The sequence below is a fragment of the Nipponia nippon genome, unplaced genomic scaffold (assembly GCF_047370975.1).
Source record: "Nipponia nippon isolate SJK-2023a ecotype South Korea unplaced genomic scaffold, ASM4737097v1 scaffold_7, whole genome shotgun sequence".
NCBI lineage: Eukaryota > Metazoa > Chordata > Aves > Pelecaniformes > Threskiornithidae > Nipponia > Nipponia nippon.
In genome coordinates, this window is record NW_028262391.1 from 26,760,078 (window position 1) to 26,783,686 (window position 23,609).

The window sequence follows — 23,609 nt, forward strand, 5'->3', positions numbered from 1 at the left end:
GTAGGCCCAGCTCATAAACAGAGCAGTTGCTGGGCTGTCCTGCAGAGCAAGTCCTGGCTGATTCAGAGGGTGCATGGTCGTGTGAAAGGCCAAGCAGTCCCTAAAGTCACAGTTGCTCTCTGAAGCTGGTAGATCAGTTGAATCCTGATGATTTGTTCTGACATTGCAGTCTGTTGCTGAAAATGGATGTCCCTGTGAAAGCATTGCTACTTGGCAAGACTAAAATGGTGGGCAATGAGAAAGAGAAACGTGGGTCTAATGTTGCACAAACTACTTCGCATGAGATATTGCAAGAAGAAAATAATCTAAGAGTACAGTGGAATGGATGCTGTGATGTTGATTGACTCTTGTCTTTTTGATATCTGCACCAGATCTCAACTTGCCAAGCATCTTTCTTGTTACTAGCAGAATATTTATTTTATTTTCTCTTCTTCTTGTAGAAAATTTTACTACATCACACTGCTGAGAGACCCCGTATCTCGTTACCTCAGCGAATGGCGTCACGTCCAACGAGGAGCTACTTGGAAGACCTCCTTGCACATGTGTGATGGCAGGACACCAACTCCTGAAGAGCTGCCGTCGTGCTATGAAGGCACAGACTGGTCGGGCTGCACGTTGCAGGAGTTCATGGATTGCCCGTATAATTTGGCCAACAACCGCCAAGTGAGGATGTTGGCCGACTTGAGCTTAGTGGGCTGCTACAACATGTCTTTCATCCCAGAGAACAAGCGAGCACAGATCCTGCTGGAGAGCGCAAAAAAGAACCTCAAAGACATGGCCTTCTTTGGCCTGACAGAGTTCCAGAGAAAGACTCAATACCTGTTTGAGAGAACTTTTAATCTGAAATTCATCCGGCCCTTCATGCAGTACAACAGTACCAGGGCAGGAGGGGTGGAGGTGGATAATGACACCATCCGGAGGATTGAGGAGCTCAATGACTTGGACATGCAGCTCTATGACTATGCAAAGGACCTCTTCCAACAGCGCTACCAGTACAAACGGCAGCTAGAGAGGATGGAGCAGAGGATAAAGAATCGGGAAGAGAGGCTTCTTCACCGGTCCAATGAAGCACTTCCCAAGGAAGAGACCGAAGAGCAAGGACGCTTGCCCACTGAGGACTACATGAGCCATATTATAGAGAAGTGGTAGCCTAGGCAGACTTTTATATTAATGATATTCTAGGGTTTCCATATAAAAGATCATGGAAGTAAAATTACAAAAACAACAAAAAATATTTTATTTAAAAGCAAGTCTGTAAAACAGAAGATAGATTGCTTCCTTAAGCATAGGGTCTTTTTACTGTTTCTTACAAGACCGATGAGATTCTTAAAAAAAAATAAATAAATACATAAAAATAAAAAAAGGGTCAACATTATAATGCAGAGGTAAAAAATGCACAAATGCAGTTACCCACTCTTAAGGCCAAATACAAAAGAATGTTTCTTATCCTCACAATTCAAACACAAATGGCAGAAGTAGGATTTTTTAAATCTGTTTACCCCCTGAGCGTAATGATATAAAGATATATAATTAAAAAACAAGGAAACGGAGGTTTTCTTTTGTGGGTGTTTTTGGAGGTGGGAGGGGAATTGCATTGGTTGTAAGTAAATGATAACGGTGACTAAGTTGAGGATGTGCTATCCTGTCAGGCTGTGATCTGAGCACAAGGGTGGTCACTTCGTTTCAGCTGGCAGCCACTGCCAGAAAGTAGAGCACCATAAAAATAAAAGAAGAAGAAAAACATCAGAGGATGAGAAACATTAAAGCAAATTGACTATGGCCTAGGATATGTACTTAGCACAGCGGTTTTGATACATTGCACTGGTATCACATATACATATGCAACTTCATCACAAAACTAATGGGAATTCATGCACAGGGCTCCCAGATTTGTTTCACAAGCAGGTCCCAAAACAAGTTAAAAGCCGACCAAATTCCACATAGGCTCAAACATGCACTCAACATGCCATCCTGTCACCCTACAAAACTGCCACTCATGCCTTCATCAGTATTATGTATTAACAGCACATGAAAACCCTATCCTACATAGTAAAAAAAAAGGAAGAAGAAGTTAAATAGCAATACTCCCTCATAAATCTGCACGACAAGTTCCAGGAAGACCCTGCAAATAATCAGTCATTAATGGCAACACGATCAGGGGGTGATTTTGTTTTGTTTGTTGCTATGTGAGATACTGAACTAGAACAACCATACAGACATACCCATATCTGTGTTTTTTCAGTTATTTTTACTTGCTTGTATCAAGAGATAATGGGCATCAGCCTGCTTCCAGCGAAGTCACTAGAACCGATTTAAGTGGGAACAGGATCGGGCTCTCTTCCAGAGCTGTGAAAATTTCTGACTGTGGGTCTGAATTAATTATGAGACAGTGCACATTGTCTTTTGGCAGAGTGCCTGTTCTGCAGCTCTTACTTTAAATGAACAAGCTGTGTTCATAAAACTGGAAAGGGGAATCATGGATAATGTTTTTTTAGTCTCAGACCACTTTCAAAGCAGAACTCTGTCACTGCTGTTTTTTAGGGACTCCAGTGTGGTGACAGTCTAATCAGGTTCTGCTTACTGACTTTTGAGTCATAGAACAACAATGACTTCTCTAATTCCTCTTCCCACTCACCAAATTAAAGTACGGGTTATTTTCTTGCTGTTGCAAGTACTTCTTTGTTTGGCTGGAAGCATGGAAATGAAGCAGTTTTTTGCTTGTTTCGTGTCTCACCCCATTATTACTCAGCCTGTAAGACCTGAACCAGCTATTGTTTAGGGTAAACTATGAACCAAATGGAATATGATTTGATTTTCAAAGGCCACGTTAACTGCAGATCAGATATGGCATTGAAATCACCAGAGGAGAGGGAGAGAGCTGATGCGCTCAGCTTTAGCATGTCATTTTTACAGAGTCCCTTTCCCTTCACACGAATCCACTGAAGTGCTGCTTGTTTTGTATTTTAATTCGCTCGCTCTCTGTCTCTGTACACAGTTTCCAACAGTTTCAAATTCAGACTGAGTTTTGCAAAAGAGGCGGCTGCCTTAAGCAGAGGAGCTGCCTCGTTTCTTCTGTGTACACCCTGGGGCATACACCTTGCTTTTGGAGATGTTCTTCTCCAGAAGACTGAAGATGACTAAAAACTTAAGAACAGAAAATACAAACAGCACTTTGGGCTCAAATACAACCTGTAACAGCCCCGATCCAAAGTCCACCAAAGTCGAAGGATGTCTTTCCTATTGATTTCAGATGAATTTTGGTCGGGTCTGCATCCTGGTGCTGCGAAGTGCCCAAGCACACGCTCATCCGTCTACAAGCACAGTGGGACGTTGTTACCCATGCATTTGGCTGGTACCGATATATACTAGTGGTGTTGCTGTCTTTTAGGTTCTGCCACAAAATGGCCCCTGTTCCCAGGGATGTGTAGCTTGGCCATAAGCATTTCCTCCTAGCTGGAAAGTGGGAAGCAAAATGAAGCAATTTTTGGTTGTTGGCTTGGGGGCAGAAAGTATTACAAATCCATTTGCTCATCTCTGAATTCCAAGACTGGGGGGAGCTATGTCTGCTAGTTCCCAGTGCTTTTATGTGTTGCTGTAACTAAAGAAAACATTTATATTTTTAAAATGCAATTTTACAGGCTGTTTACCCACAAAACCAATACACAAGATATAAAAAGCAACTGTTTTATATGCAGAGTTTCCAGCTTTCCCCAAAGGCTTATTCACTGTGCATCCTGCGTTATGGATCCATAATGCACACACGGTTACTGTAGCTAATCCATATTCGAGGTGCACATTGGTGCAGCTCCGGCAGGGCCACACGGTGGATGCCCAGGCACTGACTTCTGAGAGCCATTCTGTACCGAAGGCCAAATTCTGCTCTCATCTACCAAAGGGTGACAGTAAACAGGACTGTGTATGATTAGGACCAGCATAATTTGGCCTGGTTTGCCTGAGTTGTTTCTGTGTTGTGGGCTCTGAGTAACCAGCTGGGTTTTAATGGATTTATCTGCAGCGTTCTCTAAATCAGAGGCAGCCTCTGACCCTAGAAGCATGTCGGTAGAAGACCTTGTTCCAACATTTTCTTTGTAATATATTACAGTAACAAGCAAAAGAAATGAAACTATCTTGGAAACTGTCTTGTTAACAGTTTCACTTCAACCCACAAAAGGAGGGCTGACCTCAGCTTAGCACTGAGGCAGAAATTTCTAGATTCAAATCCTGCGCCCAGCAAATGCCTCAGTTTCTCCACCTGTACATTGCGAATAACAAATTTACGGACTGTAAAGAGGTATTCCAAGGTATGAGAAGTATAGGGCACTTTGAAACGGGTTCTAAGTACAGGAAATTAAGAGAATGATCCAAAAGCCATCACTCACCCTGGCTGCTGTGCTGGTCTGTTTATGGCTGTAGGCCATGCTTTAATTTATTGTAAGTAAAAGTGCTGTGTGCCAGACCGTAGTTCGCAGGACGTACCTGGCACTATTTTCTTCCTTTAGTGGGTTTAAGGGAACTTTTTTAACATAATGTGAATGTAGTTTTTTGTGATTTATATGTACTACAGTTTGAAGTGGTACAATCTCTTTTATTTTTAGGACTGATTATTTGATGCTACAATAACATGAAACATGTATGTGTAGTTTTAAAATGAATGGAGAACAACGGCTTTAAGGCACACTGGCAGAAGTAGTGGCCAGATATAGTAAATTCTTGTCCAATATGTGCCCCTTTCTTCCAAAATGTTTTTCCTGTGACTTCCAGACGCACTGAGACCTTCTTCACTACATGAAGTGTTTCTTCATGGGGCCTGTCAATGCATCATGATCCAGGTCAGGTCGGGTGAGTGCTGGGTACAGTGAGGCCAGGTACAAGATTGCGACCTCGTACTGTAGTTGGTGAGGCAGTTCCCCTTCAATTCAGGTTTTACCTGGTCCTCTGACACTCGGATGCTTGTCAGTCGCACAGTGTTTCTGCCATGGTTCCAGGGAGACCCTGTGAAAAGCCTTACAAAAGCTAGGGCTGTGTAAGGGATTTCTAAGGGTTTATACAGTCAGCAGTATTAGTGTGAGCGAGCATTTTGGACAGTCATTTATGTGGTAGCAGGCCAAGGATGATGGCTCTTAGCCTCTGCCATCTTACACTGTGCTGACCCTTGCACGTCCACAAACGAGGGTGATGCTCTGGGGATTTCCCAGCAGACTCTATTCCTGCTTTGGGAAGGTGGAAATGCCAAGACATGCTGCAGTGCTAGGGAGGAGGAGGTCTTTTTTGCTTTTAGTCACCTGAACAGTGTTAACTTCACTGCTTGGTAGGTGGTGTTGCTGAAGAAAACTTTTTATTGCTCATTTGTCTCATCCGAGCTAGCTCCATTGAAGGAGTTTGCCTCCTACTCCAAAGTTTCTCAGACAGTCAGATGCCACCTTGTACCCTACCCAGCTCACAAAATGCAGGATTGACTGGTAAGGTTGCAGACCCAGGCTGTCACGGGGTTCAAAGTCATCAATAAAAAAAAACTCAGCAAAGGATCAGCATAACTTTCTGGCTTGCCTGAATTTCTCCCTTCGTGCCCAACATATTGGAATAAATGGGGAGCACTTCAGGTTGAGCGTTTTTCCACTCCATAGTCCCTTACTTGCTTACAAAACTGGGATGGCAATGGAAGCAGCATAAAGAAGATCCCAAGAAGCTTTTGAATCCTCTCTCCCAGGGCTGTCCTGTAGGAGCAGAAAGGGCAGTGCAGTTGCAGAGAATACAAGCAAGACAGAAGGACCGCCACGGTGACATTACGGACAGATGTCAGGAAGTTTCCACTCTGAGCCCCTCCAAATCACTTCACAGCGACCACTGAACAGCTACAGAAGGTAAAGAGCAACATTACAGAACAGGGCCTGACCAAGATTTATATCCTGGGGTTAAAAGCTTCTCTAGCTTATTACTGATGTTTAGAGTTACTCAGACCCTCCCCTATCCCACAGAATTTTCCAAATGTCACAAAAATGGGTAATGCTACAGGAATTTGCAACACAGACTATGCTAAACATTGTATTTCCAGGACTATATCTTGGAATGCAACCCATGCTATCTATCTGCTGGATTCAAATCACAGGGCTGGCTGCGTTATCTTTTTTTTTCTTGTTTTCACTAATACTAGCGATCATGTTCCAGTGGCAGAAGTGAACACAGAATTCGCTGCCTGATCAGCCGTAGAGCCAAGCCTTTAAAGCACGGGTCAGTTAGCCGCAGTTCAGGTAAACCAGCGAGCAGCGGAGCTCATCCCTGCACGCCGCCCGAGCTATCCGGGGCGGTTTGTTTTGCCCCCATTGACAGGAGTTCTGCCGAGGCGAATGCAGCCCTGATAAGCACGTGGGTATTAAAGCCTGCGTTGTCCCAGCTGCAGGTGGTTTTCTTTGTAATTTTTAGGCATGCAAGCTGAAAAAAAACAAGATTGACAAATGAGTGTCTCATCCCTCACAACCCCACAATTCCCCCTCCCTGTTTTCCCCCAGGTGTCAATTCTGCAGACTGGATTGAGAGAGTTGTACTATAATGAATAATTTTATATTCAAATGGTTTACTGAGCATGATTTGTTTTGTACATATTGGAATATGATTTAACTTATTTTTATTGCCCCTTTTCATCTTTTTTTCATAAGGATAAAACAAAAATCCCCACCCTCTCTCAATGTGAAGTTCCTCTGTGTTTGTGTGTAGTCTGCCAGGCAAACACACAACATCCACAGGATTTCTCACCACCCCCACCAGTATCCGATTTTATTTTTCACTGTCATTTGTTTTTGTCTGAGGCTTTGCTTATATTGTCCCTTCTGTCCTCTCTGCCGCACAATCTGCACAGGGAAGGGAAAGGGCAATGCAGGCAGGACTTTCTTTTTCTTCCTCCCCCTTTTCTTGTGTGCTTTACCTACCAAGGAACTCAGTTCTTATCTTCTAGGAGTTGTGTGACTGAGGGTAAAAAAATACAGCTGTCCCCCCACCCGCCTTCCATCGTCCATATTGTAGATCAAACAGATTCAGCTTCTCTGAAAGTGATTGTGGCTGGAGTCATTCCATTGGGCTGAATGTGTATGGTTTGCACTTTTTTTTCCACTTCAGGAACTTAAAAACAACAAAAAGTAAAAGACAACTGTTTAACTTGAGCCAAGTAACACTTAAAGCTTTATATATTTATTTATAGCGTCTTACAAAAAGTGTTAAAATGTTTTTTTCTTTTCTTCCACAAGAAAAATTGGATTAAAAAAAATAATCATCTAATTGTTTTTGTCTAGATCAAGAATGAATGTTAGCAGATGAAATAAACCCTAAAACTGAGCATCTGTCGTGTGTGTTGTCCTTGCATTGGCCTTTGGATGCTGTTTCAGTGTGATATGTCTTGCCTTCCTGTATTACAGAGAGATGAAGCTGTCAGTGGAGTTGATGAAGAATATTTGTTTTCTGCTAAAAAAACAGACTCCTAACACAGAAATATTCAAGCAGAAACTGCAGTCCATTTATTCCTGTTGTTACATTTGAGCCAGCATTACAAAAAGCCCTTAAACCTCCTAAAACCTACCATCTTTTACAAATTAATTACCTTCAATACTGTACGGTCCTCTTAGTTTTCTTTTTCATAATCATTGCAACGAACAGATTTGCAGGCAATGAATGGTGGTTGTTATACCAAATGTTACAGAAAAATTATCAGAATTTTTTTTGTTTCATGTTCAGGAGTTCTTTCACCAAATGTGACCTGTGAAAACGTTCTCCTGTTACAGAACTGAAATAGGCTGTGCACCTACTTTTGATAAAGTTCGTATGTTAGGGCGTAAGAAAATGTCGATACAAGCGCTTCACAGTATCCTGAGAATAGCTAGATGTTTATGCAAGCATAGCAAATAATACCACTGTTATTTTACCCAAGCATCGTTACACTTCACACTTCCCACCATATATGCTGGAGGAGCTGGAGGCAGCGTATGAACCTTCCCAGGTAGGCTGCTTGGGTGTTTCTTCTCTTCCACCTGTGAAAGTAATCCCACTCAAGTTACTGGAGGCCCAGCCAAGCAAAATGTATAAACTAGCAGGAACACAACGCTGAATCAATTCCTACTGCTGAGGTGTTCCTCGTTTCACTTGCTGGGCGGTGCAGGCGCTGGTGGAAGCTCCAGGTGAGCGTCGGTGCGAGGAGAACATCACTGACCTCCAGGGGAAGCGAAGGCACAGAAACTTCGCAGTCGTTTACTCCAGGCCGTGCCACGAGCCTGTTGCAGAAAGATCCTTCACATCCCGCCCTCTGGCTCACGGCCTTTTGCCGTCTCTGTCGGGCGACGGTTCCTCGATCGAATCGTCAGATTTCACCTCCCATTGAGGCCTGCCCCAAACCGTAACCGCTGCTGAAAGAGGCACCGTGCTCCGAAGGAACCGGGCTTTTATTAATCTCCACTTTTGTCTGCTGCAGAGCAGCAAGAACCCTCCTCCGCCCGACGCCGGCGGCGGGAAGGGCGCGCGCCGCTCGCGCACGCGGGCAGAAATTTCCCGAAGCGCCGGGAGTCCCGCGCGCCCCCTCCCGCTCCGCCGCGCGCGGCGCCCCTGCCCCTCAGCCCCAAAATGGCGGCCGCGGCGGCGCAACGGCCTCGTCTCCCTCCGCGGTGCCGTCTCTGCCCCGCCGGTACGCGCCGTGCCGTCCCCTTGCTCTGGCAGGGGCCGCTCGGGCCCGCGGGGCGGGCGGGTGCGAAGGTGTGGGCGGGGGAGGGCGGAGCAGCGGCACCCCTCGCTCCCGTGCGCTCCCCCTCGGGGTGGGACTGGGGGGCAGGGCCCGGCGCCCGCTCGGGCGCTGCGGTGCGAGGCTGCCGGTGCGCCAGGCCCGGCGTGGCAGGAGGTGAAGCTGGGGCTCCCCGCGGCCTCCGGGAGGTGCTCCGCAGCCCTCGCTGGGGTTTGCGCACGTGGCTTCTCTGTGGGGGGCTCTGGGTGGTCGCCCCTCAGAAGGGGCTTTGGGTAGCAGCTGAGCCCCCTCCTGCAGTTTGCTTGCATGGGATGTTGCCCGCCAGCATCACTTTTCCAGTAAGCAGAGTAGGCACCAAAGAGCCTGGCTACCTTCATTGGGGCAGGCTGTGCCCTGAGTCTGGGCATTCCCATTGCTGAGACCTGGGTGCTTCTGTGTCCAGACCATCAGTAGCTTGGAGCAGCAGGAGCTGGTGGCCTGTGGTCCTCCGGAGCTTTAAGAGGGTGCGGCAGCCTAGGTATGGACACAGCTCCTTTTGGTACCTGGAGTCCTGTACTGTGGCAGTGTTCCTGTTTGAAAGCGCTGTTTTTCTCCACCTTTGCCTTCCTTTCCCAAAAGCCTGGAAGATACTCTGTCACAAGAAGTCTGCGCAGGCAAAATGCTTTCGTTTGTACGTGGTCTTTCTGCATCATCTTTAATACGGTTTTTCCTTTCAATCAGTGCTAGATGCCTCCAGGAAAAGGAGGGAGGATAGCTAGCAAGCAGATGGAAGGAAGGCTTCTTCTATTGCAAGAACGGGTGTAGGAAGGGGAAAGGAGCAGAAAGGATGCTGAAGGAGGGTTAAAAGAAACAGGGAAATTAGTTACTGAGGGGAGAGCCTCCAGACGTTTTGTTTTTTTCTTGGTCACACTGGTGATTGTTCAGTTTCCTTATGCTTGAGTCCAGGATGTTCCTGTTCTTATTATATTTGGTCATTTTGCACTATCCATCACTGCCTCTGGGGGATGTGCTGCCTCAGGTTAATTGGGAAGTGCCCTCCTTTACATCCTGCTGTTACCCTAACAATAAGCAGCCCCTGGCTGCTCTGCTGCCCCAGGTGACAGCCTGCTCTTCCTGAACGGAAAAGCTGATCCTGACAGTGCCATATCAGAGGAGGTGGTGCTGAGCTTTTGTCAGAGGGTTGTGTTTTGTTTCTCTGGCTCACGCGCTCACACGGAGTTGTACTTTAACTCTTTAAAAACATCTTTCTTGCTGCTGTCTACAGGAGGAGGAAAAGCAGAGCAAGACTGCTTTAACACTGTAATGCCAAAGGTTTTGCGCATTGATTGATCTTTGAGTAGTACAGGTTCCTTTTTTCCTTGTTGAGGATTCATGTGTGGGTCCACATAATGCTGAACAGCCTCTTTGTCAACGAGCAGAAAGAGGGATGGAGATTCTTGCATAATTAAATGTATATCTAGCAATGGCTGCATGTTTCTATGGATTTTGTAAAAGTGAGCAGGCTATAGGAGAGCCCCATGCATTGCAGTTCGTAACACTTTATGATGCAGTACTTCAGTGGCACTTACAGTAGGGATGTAAATAAATTTATATACAGATAAAATAAAATTCAGCTGGAAATGTTCATGACTGATTTGGGCACATCAGCTCAGACCCTCTCTGCTGCAGGGGGAAACTAAGAGATGTTCATACATACACTCAAAAAAGAAATTGTAGGCTTAATGGTAAAGCAGTTTGAGCTTTACTATAGTTATTATTTCATAAACCTCAAATTAAAAGGGGTAGTCAATGAAATATTCATGAATTGAACAGTATTTACGCAATCAGAGGTTGCAAGTGAGGAAGGCTTCACTAGCAAGACCCTGCATGCTTTAATTGATCTGGGAAGTAAGTGGCTTGGAAAAGAAACCATACATGTTCATATTTTGCAAGCATTATCTATAAGCCTAAAATGAATAAAATTATCAATCTCTGTTAATGTTAAGCAGACCATACTGTAGCGTATTCAGGTGCTTTGGTATGTGATATGGTTTCTTAGGTCTTAGAAATTCTTTGCCCAACATGATTTTACTCATTTCTCTCTTTGGTGATGCTCTTCTCAAAAGCTTTTTTTTACTCTGAGTGCTTTCATGTCCCTGCCTTACTCTTGCCTGCTCCCTAGTCCTGCTACACAGAAGGTTTGTCCCGAGTGATGGAGGGCATCCAATATCTCAAGCAGGGATCTTGCGTCCTTTGCACAGGGAGCTGCAGAACTGAGATACCAAAACTTTTTGATCAATATCCAGCCTACAACACAAAGGAAAAGTTGAATACCTGTCCTCCAGGAGCTGGGAATGGATGAATGATAGCAGTGCTTTGCAAATGTCTAACGAACCAGATGTTATTTATATATTTATTTTGCTCTCCCCCCTAATAATATCATTCTGTCAGGCTATGGTTATGGAATCCAGATGTTTGTGCAATAAATGAGTAATAGTGATAAATAATAAACATTTAATTCATGCGGCTTTAATATATTCTAGTTCTTGCTGGATTCCGTTTACAAGCTCCTTCTTTTCATTGACTTAAACCAAATGTTATACTCAGTTGTGCTGTAAATAGTAAAGAAATTCCATGTGGCCTAATCTAGCTAATTAAGGCTTGGATACCTGATACTGAAATGAATATGTGGTAATCAGTCATCAATTTTCTGGCATAGGCAGTGACAACATATATAAATCATATGGCCTTTGTGAGAGAGTAAATAACTTCCCTGTAGAGCCCTTTCTTTGGGATCGTATTATTATTGCCAGACATTGTTTTCTGAACAAGAGTTTGCAGCCAAATTAGTGAGTGCTCAGATGTTTTGCATGCTACAACAGCCCCCATCAGTACATGTTTCTACTGATCATGTGTTCTTTTGTTTCCTTAATCTCAAATATTTTGATGCTAAATGAGAATTTATAAACTGATGCCCATTAGCCACAACTTCTTGTAGGCTATTAAATTTTACTAGCTTAATGCACAATCAAACCTTTTGTATTACTAGAAGTATTAAAGCCATGCTGCTTGGTACTGGGTTCTGGGGTAGTTAACGCAGACTTTGCTCCGGACTGGAGAACTTGGGTCTTGGAGAACGGTGCCACTGGGAGAGATGTACGACTTTCTGGACTGAGAGATCTGCTGTGAGTCTGTTAAAGTTTCTTAGGTTTTGGTCAAGATCAAGGGGGGAGTAATTGCAAAGAATTCAAGAGTATGTGGTCATCTGTTTTGAGGGCAATCTAGCCTTCTGAAGCAGCTAAAATGACCAACATTCAGTTATTTTTGGGATGGGAATGGAGGCAATGGTCCTGTTTGAGGAGAAATCTCTTGATAGGAACCTAGCTGATGTTATCATGGGACCCTTTATCACAACTGTTTTGCATAGTTTTTCATGCATTTATTTCTGAATACTGTTGTGAGGCAAATGATTTTTCTCCTCCACTTGGAAACCTTGTCAAAGGTTTCCAAGTGTGTAAAATTGGGAGCCAGAGTGCTGGCCGAAGACCTGGCCCTGATGGGCATGGCCTCGTCTCTCTCTCTTCACGGTCACCCTTGGAGAGAGAAGTCTACAACCTTTTGGAAGCAGCGTTCAATCTGAGCAAATAGCCAGGCTTTTTGTTTCTTCTTTGCAATGTCTTAATAACTTAGAGGTCGTTTTAACTGTCCATCTGCCTGTCTGCCTCTGTTCTGGCAGGTGCCACGCGCCATGCCGTTGCTGTGCGCACTGCAGCTAGTGAGGCAGTGAAAGGCACTAGCATGGCTGCCTTCTCTAATGCAGGGACAAACCCAAGATTAGCTTTGCCAAGGCAGCACACTAAGACAGGAGCATGCCTCGGTGGGCAAAAATGTAGGCGTTGTCCTCAACGCTGGCCAAACTGAGCAGTTGTGGCGTGGATTGTTTGTGGTACAATAATGTCCTCCAGCAGAGATGGCTGTTAGCTTGGCAGCTAAGTTTTGCAGATGCTGTTCATATGATTCCCTGGTAAGTCTGGAGACGATTCTCCCTTTCCTAGAAGTATTTTATTTTTCTGGAATGTTGGGCTTTATTTTGTACTCCATCAGTTCTCCATTGTTGTAAGGGTACATAATGTCTGTAAATTAATAGTTCATTCTAGATGCATACAAGACCTATGCATGAAGCTTTTGCTTGGACTTTATTTGACTGTTATTTTTAAGTGATTCTTAAAGTTCAGAAATGCTTCTAGTTCTTTGAGACCATAAGCTTCGACTTTTTATATGTGCATTTAAGGACTTTCACAAGAAAATCAAACTATACATCTGCAGGGACAGTGTGCTGGAAGGAACAATTACAGCGATAAATAAAGCTTTCTGCTTGCATGCCAACGTAAGAGGCTTTACTGTCTCCCCATCAAGTGATCTGCCATTTGTTAGCAGTTGCTTGTTAGGGTCTTTCTCCTCTAGGCCCATTCTTGGTTTTGTGTATATTTTAGTCATCTTGACAAGGGAAAAGAACTCTATTAAGTAGAAGCACTTATAATTCACAATGCCTGTAACATCTGTTACAGGACTAGAATTACAAACCACATCAGCATATTTTACTTTTTTGTTTTCTCTCTGTTTGGGAATCTCATTAGCTGTCTTACATTTTTGTTTGTGGGTTGTTGGTTGTGTTCCCCTCACCCTCCTGTGGCTTCTTTGTGAAAACAAATTGCTTTGTCTTTCTTCCTCATTCTTTGTAAAGGTAGGCTGCAGGTCTGGGTTAGCCAAAACCCACAGTAGCTGGCAATGAGAGGACATGAGGCAGCAGATACCTCTTCTGGTCATCTTCTTGGATGGGGAGGCGGAAGTTTCTCCCTGTCCAAAAGCTGTTTTCAACTCGTCTGTAGTGTTTCTCCCTGTCCAAAAGCTGTTTTCAACTCGTCTGTAGTGTTTTCCCCTCAGCCCCTCTTCTCATACTGATACTATACTTGGTTTTTATTAAGCATAGATGCCTTATAGGAAGAGCTAGTAGTTTTTACTGTAAGGTGTCTGATGCTTTCTGCACTTCCATATATTCACTCATATACTAGGTTCAATAATTAAAGCAGAAGTTTACGTAACGAAAATGATGCTGAAACATTTGGAAAGCTGGAGGACAAAGATTGGAGAGGATGAGCATAAGGGGATAAAGACAGAGAAGCTGGTGGTCGCCAAACCATGTCATGCTTTTTAAGAGTAGGATGGAACCCAGAGTTCTCCCAGGCTTTTGTACTGGCAACAAAGGCACTGTCACCGAAACCCCATGTGATGTTCTGCCACTTCCTCACCCTGGTGTCAGACCACGTACAGGAAGTTTCCTGCATCAGAGCCAGTGCAGAAGGCTCTATGGTGGAACGTGACTTCAAGCATCTTCTTGCAAATGGGGCCGTTACGGCATAGCTTTAATAACTGTAGTGAGATTGTTGACCTTCCTTTCCTTCATGCCCTTAAAGAGGAGTACATAGATTCTTCCATGCTCTGAACCATATCCAAAAAATGGCTACCACCTTCTGGAGAGCAAGGCTGGGGTAAGCGTGGGTTCTTCCTTGCTCCTGCCAAGAAAGCTTAAGCGTCTGTTACATTTCCATCACTTTGTACAAGGAAAGGCAGCACACTATCTAGTCATTGTTATAAAGGACCATTTCTTATACATTAATCCTTTACTTTTCTTCTGCGGATTACGTGAAAGTAACGCAATGCAGGTTTCAGCATGGAATAGTGGAGAAGAGCAGAAGCCAAGAGGTGTCCATAGCTGCTGTGCTCTAGACATTCTCCAAGCCTGTTTATAGAACAGGTAATACAGAGAAGGGTCTATCTACAGTTAATTGGAAATAGGCCAAAGCAGAGTGATACACAGACTGCTGGCAGAGATGACGCTCTATGATAAAATAAAGGGAAATATCGTCTTAATTAATTGCCCATGACTTCTCACCCTTACTCTATCTTGATCTCCCTGCCATCTTGATAACTGCAGGCACGTCTAACTCGTGAGCCATGTCAGGTAGTTTCCGTTTAAGTGTGAGTAGTTTGAGTATAACCTAAATTATTCTTCCTGTTGTATTCATTTCTTAAGGTGCTTCATGTTGTTAAATGGTGGTGTGTGGTAATAAAGAACTGCAGGAAAACTTGCTTAAAACGCTGAACGTAGGAGGGCTGTTTTTCTGATCTGTTTAAGAACTCGGTTGTTTCCCCTCTCTGTGGAGCTTCTGGCTTAAAAAAACAAACAAACAAAGAAAACAACGAAAAGACCTGTCTTGTTTGGGTTTTTTGATACATAATAAACGCTGCAGGTTTTCACATATCTTATTATTTTGAAATGCTGTAACATTTGTATCCTCGTTCATCAAGTATGCCCTCACTGTGCCATAAAAACACAGAACACAAGATCACCCTGCCTTAGGAAGCCGTAACTTACATCATGAGAAAGGAGAATTAGTTTTGCCTCACCCCTCGGCTAGGGCATAATCAGTAATCTTTGCATTAACATTAAGGGAAGATTAGGAGTTTCTCACTGTTAACGGTGTGAGGACCTGTAAACTTGTCTCATTAAGAATAAATAAAAGCTGTTTCTTGTCAGATGGTTCTTGTCAGATTTACCTTTAGTCCCCCAAAAAGTGAATGTTACTAACTTCAAAAGATTTTCCTGAAGTGTTTTTAAAAATGGCCTATTGGGGCATGTAAAAATACAAAATTCCTCCTTAAAATTATTGTCACCCTGTTTAAATACCCAATTAGTCTATCATGCTTTCCCGATCTACAGAGCGGGGAATGAGCCATAATTTTTGAGGGGACAGTGATTTGATGACACTGATGGGGAAGACTGAACTCTCAAACTCCATTAGGGTGCATGAATCACAAGATTTTTCTCACAAGTTAATTAGTCATTTTTCCTAATATAATGAAGTTCTCTCTTTGATCCTAGAATTTCTGTCTCTTGTCAGATTTATTATTATCTCCAGATGGACTGTTCTTTTTCCTCCCCAAAACTTTCTTGTATTAGGAGGTGACATTTTTATAAGTGTGCAAAATATTAGTTTATTTTCTTTGAGTAAAATCTTTCCAAGGTTATACTCCAGGTAAAGAGTTGAAACTACAGCTTGGAGTTTGATAGGCAATTATACACAGAAAACAGTGAGTTCTGATTTACACTCTAGATAGAAGATATAAGAACCTGACTGAGTATCAGTTAACTGGCTTAAAAGCAGAAGATAATTTTGAACGCCACTAATTGCTGCTCTCTGAGCGGTGCTGCCAAGCCAGTGCTGCAGTGCAGGAGCTGTGGAGGGTTAGGACCATGCATTCTGACGTGCCCTTCAAGCGAGGAGCACAGGACTTACCGCAGAGGGGGGGGGAATTTGGATATTTAGTGGAGAGCCCCACTGCTCCCTCCCTCTGGGAGCCACTGTCTCCTGCCCGCTCTGCTGCTTGCTGGAGGTGCTGTAGGGTGTCTCTCTGCTGCCACGGAGCAGCCCTGCTAATATACTTGGGGACTTGCACTTGGGAAAGCCCCTCCGTGCTATGAATACCCTATGAGCACATGCACATCGAGGGGGCCAGGTCATGCTCTCTGACTGTGCTGTTAGATCACAGGAAAATCTGGGGAAGGATGGCTAAGATTTTTCTTGGAAGTTGGTGGGAGAGCTGAGCTAAAGTACTGGAAGTCATCTCCATTACTAGCAGATGCACGGGATCCAAGGCTTATGTCTGTGAGGATGTCCGCTGTTTATTCTGGTAGCGTTGGAGGGGAATTTTCATTATTTTGAAGGAGTCTCTTTAAAAATGTGGGATATCTCGGGGAGCTGGAAATGAACTTCTTGTAGCAGCTGCTCTCTATGGTGTAATCCTCTTTCCAAGTCTGCAAAGGCTCACCCCATCTCTCTGTCCTGCATCCAGTTGGAAAATACTGACCCACTTAACAACCATAGGAATTAATAGGTTTGCATCTCCAGATCTCTTCACAGCGCTAGAGCAGGCTAGGTTTGAAGAATGACCACAAGTATGATGTAAAAACTTAAGGAGAGGCAAGGGGCAACTGTGCCCCTTACAGTGCTGTTGGCTTTTTTTATCACAGGAGTTTGTGTTGTTTGTTTTTTTTTTTTTTCCTTCTGCTTCTTCATGTTCAGTATGTGGAAGCATATGATAAAAAAGGACGTTCAAATAATAATCTGCCTAGAGTAGAACAAGGGGCTGGGGGGGAGGTGTTTGGTTTTGGGGGGAGGTGGGAGTTTAGATCCTTAGGTTACAAAGGATTTCTTACACCCTAAGGATGCAAAACGCGCAAGGGTGGGGAAGAATGTGGGGGTTTTAATTTTTTTTTAAAAGTAATTTTAAAATTCTGGGATTGAAAGTACTGGAGATAGCATAGTTAGACTATTACCCAAAATCCTGCTGTCTGCTTTATAAGCATTACGGTGTGATTTTTAGTAAGCTGTTACACAGAAATTTCTTGTGGACCAGCTCTAAAAATGTGCATCTGGATTGCTTTTTGCAAGGCAGGAGGAGGTCTGGGTGACTCTAAGGAAGGTGCATATTGTTATCTGGGCAGAGGGTGGGATGTGACAGAGGACAGTTTGAGGGAAGTAAAATTGTGCTTGGTCCTGGGATTGAGAGCAGCATGTTTGAATATGGTACAGTGCGGGAGGAAAAGAGAGTTGAGGAAAGGGAAGGGAGAAGTGATCTGGTCGGAGCCTGAGGAAGCTGTGGGCAGCAGCTCTCCCTACGGGTGGGAGCAGGCAGCGTGGGTGTGGGAGAGCTTGGGGAGGGGAGGCGAGGCTGCAGTAATCAAGCTGGGAAGTCCTGATGACCCCAACAGCAAGAGTTTTAGTTGTGAAGCTGCAGGAAAATGGATTGCTTCCACATTTTTATTTCAGAATTGAAGTCTGTGTCCAGACATGGACTGTTTTCAGTAGTCATGTTCATTTGTGGCTATTGATAAAAGGTGTGGGGAGCCAGACCTGTGTAGCTTTTGAATTGCAAATGAAGAAGTGATAGAGAGGACATGAATCTGTTCTGATACGTGCACATTCTCTGTGAGAAGTGCAAAGCTTTTGTAGCTATCAGCACGCCATGCACGGTAACCAGTGTATTCAACAGCACGTTATCCTATTGCAAGCTACCTGCTTATTTTGAGTTTCTTATCACAGCAGAGCTTCTTACAAATTAATTCCTCCTTGCTCTTTCGAAGTTCAGGTTTCATTGCCTTTCAGTCCAAATTCTCTGCTCCTTTTAATTACCCCGTGCTTTACTGTATTAGACTTGGCACAGCATGCAGTATTGAAGGAGTTACCAGTCCAGATTGACTCTCCTGGACAAAGCCCGTACAGAAGTCAGGGGAATAAGTAAATTTTCTGACAGGTAAAGTGAGCCTGCATCTTGTGGGAGAGGAAGGGAGTCAGGGTTTAAGTAAGGATTAGGTAGTACCCGCTCTCAAAGGCGACAGTTCAGTAGGGACTACTCCTTCCATACTCCCTTGGTAGCAGATGCTGTCTTGTCCGATTGCCTCTCCCTTTGGCACTGCTGTGTGCAGTACCTGCCATGTTTGTATCTCATCACCGACACAGTGACAAGAGCAAGTGCTCGTGCGCTTGTGTGTTTTATGGGAGTCTGTAATATATTTCTGAGAGCATTTTCACTTGCTTCCCATGAGGCTGTTAATGCTGAAGGCTCACAAAGGTAACCAGCAATTCAGGGCTTCTCCCTGGGAGCCCTAAGGAAGTATCAGTACCTGCTAGTTGTTGCCAGGCTTGAAAACACAGAGGCTTGTGTTCAGTCCTCAAAGCATTTTGCCCAACTGGGACGCTAGTAAGTATACTTAAAAAAGGAAAAGAGAGTTGAAAAATTACTCATGCTTCCCTGTTTAGAAGTGTGCTGGTAGAAGGAAAGTCATCTGCTCCAGTTGGAGCTTCAAGGAGTAACAATCTTTCCAGATCAGGGAATTGCCCACAATAATGCTAAGGAGGGCTTTGTAGACTGCTGCTCCAGTGCAGCTGGAGGGAGCTTCATGTTAAGCTGTGTGTTTTCTGAGGCCAGGGAGAGGTGATGCACTTTGATGCAGAACTTGGAATTTTTATCCCCCCCCCCCCCCCCCCCCCGAAATCTTCAAGGAATCTGCGTGCAAACTTGTGGAAGATCAGACCCAACTGTTATCTTGGTCTGCTATCAAAAAAAAAAACAACAGCCAGGAATGAGAATTGAAAAGAAAAGACAAGAAAGGAAAAGGCTTTTGATTTGTAATGACTATTTCTTGGGTTTGAATTTGAAGGGGCTCGGTACAGGTGTAAGAACCTTTCCCAGAGTGACATCTCATACATAAAAACGCCGAGGTCCTGACAGGGCTGCCAGAGGGAATCATGCACAGTTAGCTGCTAGATGTGTGCATGCATGGCTGCCTCCCTGCCCTTCACTCTGAGAAGGAGAAAAACAACTCTGCTCTAAAAAAAGGAGGGAGGGGGAAGAAGGAAAAGAATATTTAAAAGCAGATTGAGTAACTAACCTGTCTGGAAGCCTGTCTGCCCATCTGTAAGCTGCTGAGCAACTGTGATGCTGCTCTGGAAGTACTCAAGTGCACAGAGCCACATGAACTTGGCCCATCAGTAAGGGAATAAAGTGCAAGTCCAGTCCTGAAAATTAGATACTAAATCATCTATATATTGAGGGTGTCTGAAAAACTTTGTCAGTGTAGTCTGATGCTTAGGTATAGAGCAAAGTACCTGGCCTAAAGCCTGAGTAAATCCTTTTGATTTCATGCTCTGCATAGAAAGATGCAGTTCAGCTTTGAGTCAGTTACCTACAGGGGACTTCAATACTGTGCACAGTATAATGCAGAATTGGGTTGTTTCCTCTGTAGCTGTGTTGGAAAAGTTACTGTCTGTACACCATGTGAGTATTGTGTCAGGTCCTACGGACTAGGTTTTAGGAAGCTCTTCTCTCCCATTCATTTAATTTTGCATTCTGCTCTCCTAAATAGTCTGAGACAAGTGTTTGTGTTTCTTGGAAACTAAGGTCCTGATCCAAAAGCCATTTAAATTGTCAGGAATGATTTTATTCTGTGCAAAACCCGCCTCTGGGATGGAACAGAACAGTTCACAAACATGCCTTCCTAGGCTGGCAAGAGCAGCAGTCAGAGCACCACCCAAGGTGGGGGGTGCACATCTCCTGGCCGTTCCATATTTCAGGCTATGCCTGAAAACTTGGCTCATATGTTCACCTTTTCTGCCCCTGGAGCCAAATCCCTTGCCATGCTGTTGAGATTATAGCATTTGCAAGAAAGTGGGTGAGGAGCCCCAAAGTGCCCATCTTTGGTGGGTGGGAAGAGGCTGGAATTAGCAAAGCCTCTCTCTTAGCTTGAGCCTGGGGTTTTCTGTGATCCCCGGAATGTCCTGACTTCCCTCCCTGTTGTCGATGTTGATGTCTGTAGGAGTCTGACCAAACGTGTGGCTTTGGACTTGCTGCACTAGATTTTAACAGATAATAGAGTCTCAGTGTTACAGAGACAAGCTAGAACTACAGCCAGTTTTCAGGGAATTTACTGTGCATCTTTTTTTCTGGATATTCCCTGCTGGTTTTGGATGTGAATGTAAGCCACAACTTGGCGGCTACCTTTGGTATAGAAAAAGGTCTAGAGCAGTAGTATTCAATTTTTATTTTTGCAGGCTAATAATTCTTATTTTCCAAGATAGTTGTGTATCACTGTATGACATGCATTAACTGTACAAGGAAGAGACTTGTGTTTTGTTGGTTAACTTTGTGAACTTGAGAGTCTGTGGATTCTGCTTATACCGCAGGCTGTCAGATCAGAATAACCAGAGTAGGATATTTCGATTTCAATATAGCTGTTCATGTGGTGGTACATGCTGAATGGCTTTACCATGACAGCTGCAGCGTGCAGCTCATTGCAGGATTGAACATTTTGTGATTTGCAGCTTTTTATTCCAGAATCTGTTAAAGTGGCAACCCCACCCATGGTTAGTTTAAACATTACTGGTTTAGATTTAGGTAAAAATAATAATTTAAAAAATCACTGCTGAGAGCTGTAGGGATCACGGAGGTGTAATAATTTTATTGAAGGCTGTGGCTAACTTAACCGTTTTCAGATAAGGCCATGCTTCCCCATGCTGTTTGCTGAGGAAGTGGTTGCAGGAGTTAGTATCCCTACAGGTTAGAGAGGTTTGCATGGAGTTTCCTAACCTGCCCCTGCCTTAATGCAGTGATTCAAACCTCCTAAACAGGCAGGCTTTGCCTGAAGTGTTTTACGTGAGCATCTTTATGCTGGTTGAACTGCAGAAAAAATAAGCACAGGATGGGAATGTTTTCAGGTAGCACAGCTGTCAGCAAGGTGTCTCTGTGCTTGCAGTGTGAGATACAGACTGTCAGAGGTAACCTGGGCTTTTTATTTTCTGCGTTACAACTGAGCACATGCTCCATTTATTGTGCACAGACCATATATATGTCCAATATTAATAACATACATACACAGGCTGTTATACATAATGATGTATTTGAGTATCTTGCAGAGCACTGATGAGTGAAAGTAAGAATTTGTAGTCACTGGTCAGTGTGAGCATTGAGCTCGGTGATGAAATCCTTTCCTGTGCATGGCCTCTGCACTAGACAGGCCTCCAGTAAAACCTGATGACATGGGTTTTGCTGGTATCTTCACTAAGGGAACAGAAACTCATTTGGGACAGAAATCATTTTTTTGCCTGCTACCTGATGAGCTGTGAAGTTCTGCTTCAGCTGAGTGGTGTGAAATTATTACCTTGAAACTGCTGATTAGAGTGAGCTCTGTTTTTCATTACAGGCTGTTTGATAACAGAGAAAATGGACACCTCTTCTGGATCTGGTCTTAGAAAAATGCTTGGAAGCTGGTGTCTGTTGATGTAGCACTCTTCTTGCAGGTAAGCAACATTTAGCTCAGTCACAAATTGTTTCTCTGTTGACCTTAAATCAGCGGCAGGACCCTGGATCTCTGTTAAGTTCCTTTCCTTTGCTTTTTAACAGTCCAAATAAATATTAGTTCTGCACACTCAGGCATCTGTGTCATAATTGTTAAGTTTGAAATTTGTTGGCAGTCTTGTGCTTGATCTTATCATTTGCTTCTCTCCTCATTAATTAACTCACAGTTCAATGACAATTAGCTTAGGAGTCTTTCTCTCTGCATTTCATAGCAGGGAGTTGATGCAGTTCTGGAATGTGACCATACTTTGCTGTACTATATTCAAACGTGTTTAAATAGGTGGGGACTGCTCAGTAAATACATAGAATGTGAATATATCACATGGCACCAAAGGAATACGTAGGGGGTTTTTTCTAGACCGCTTATTTACAGCTTTAATGGAACTAACAGTTGTTAATGCAGTGACTTGGCTCAGGCATCAAGAAGTTCATTTGTATTCTCAATAACAACTACAGGCTTGCTTCATTTAAGTCCTTACTTTAAAGGTTTGCTTCTACATTGCATCTAGTTTTACGTAATTTCAGCAGCTGTGGAAAATAAGCTTAGTCCCATCCCACCGCCCCCTCTCTGCCCTTCCACTACAGATAGATATTTTTTTAATTCATGTGGTCCTGCTGCTTTTCTTTCTGTTGTATGTAGTGATGATGTGGCCTTAGAATCAGCCTGTTTGGAAAGTTGGCCTGGCAAAAAGCAACTCCTCCAAAAAAACCCCAAACATTTATTCTCATCGGATCAGCTTGCTGAACCTATTTACTTTCAAGGTGTGTAGTTCATTCTGTGGGTGAAAGGAAGGGGGCTGGGACCAGCCCTCTCTGGCACTACACTTGGACTAGATATAGGTCAGACTGCACCTGTGTTGCCCTGTCCTGCTGTTTACTCACAATGAGATGTTGTGAAGGGATTGATTTACAACTTTGCTAACAATAATAGGAAGCATTGGTACAGTGCTGGTAGTAGCTGGTTGGTAGCTTTTTTAAAAGCCAAATTTCACCTTCTGAAGCTAGGATGTCTCTATTTTGTGTTCTTATTGTATACTTAACTTCTTTTTTGGCTCTGGACATGTAAGTATGGCCACAGGATGTTGGTTTTTGTATGAATGAATACGGTATTCTCCATACTGGATTTTATCTTCTCCTATACAAATGCTTAGGAATCCTGAGCTGCTCAGGAGTTAACTGTGCTGTTAAGGGTCACTCTCTAGCATGACCTTGGGCTATGTTTTTGGGGGTTCTTTTCCCCCCAGGCTTCACGATAAAGCTGGATGGTATTGTGTGGAACAAGCCTTTGAATGAATGGCACTTCTTGCATTCCCGAGAAGCACTTTTGCTGTGATGAAACTCCATTTCAAGTGCAGGAGAAATGGGAGTTGGTGGATGGTATGGTCTGTGTGGGTGTTCATTTTTTGTAATAAAGTCAAACAGTTGAAAATGTTCTCGCAAGTTGTGGCCCCAGAAGACTGTTTGAATGACGGAGGAGGTATTGTATGTGGGACTTTCTAACCAAAGCTCTGGTGCCTTGATTCATGCCTCCTGATAGTTGTCTGAACTGAAGTTTGACAACTGACTGCTTCTATGTTTGCTATTTCTCTGGAAATTACTTCAAAATATTTTTATTGTTTTATAGGTTTGAACTAGTCTATGTATACAGGTCTTAGCTACCATTCAGAAAAAGCCCCAAGCATAATAAATTTATAAATACTGGGCCATACAGACAAAATTCAGTTGGTGTGACTATGGATACATTATTCATTACTATCTGTTATTAATAACATTGTAACTCACCAGTGACAGAAAATCAGAGCCAAAAGGGAATCAAAAAGGACATAAATAATTGAAATAAATACTGTATCTGCTTTCAGGTCATGAGTCCATCATTTAAACAATAGAATTTTTCTTTGCATTATTTTTATATCTTTGCTATTCAGTACTGCTTGTTTTT

At 43.6% G+C, this 23,609-nt stretch overlaps 1 protein-coding gene across 1 annotated transcript in view; it reads left to right on the forward strand.

Annotated features, from left to right (window-relative positions):
• HS6ST1 (heparan sulfate 6-O-sulfotransferase 1) overlaps nt 1–7,326 on the forward strand; it is a 202,170-nt gene extending 194,844 nt beyond the window's left edge. Inside the window, exon 2 of the mRNA XM_009477541.2 lies at nt 441–7,326. Coding sequence (XP_009475816.1) covers nt 441–1,149 — 709 coding nt within the window. The 3' untranslated portion in view covers nt 1,150–7,326. The remainder of the gene's footprint in view (nt 1–440) is intronic.
• Nucleotides 7,327–23,609: the final 16,283 nt, after the last annotated feature.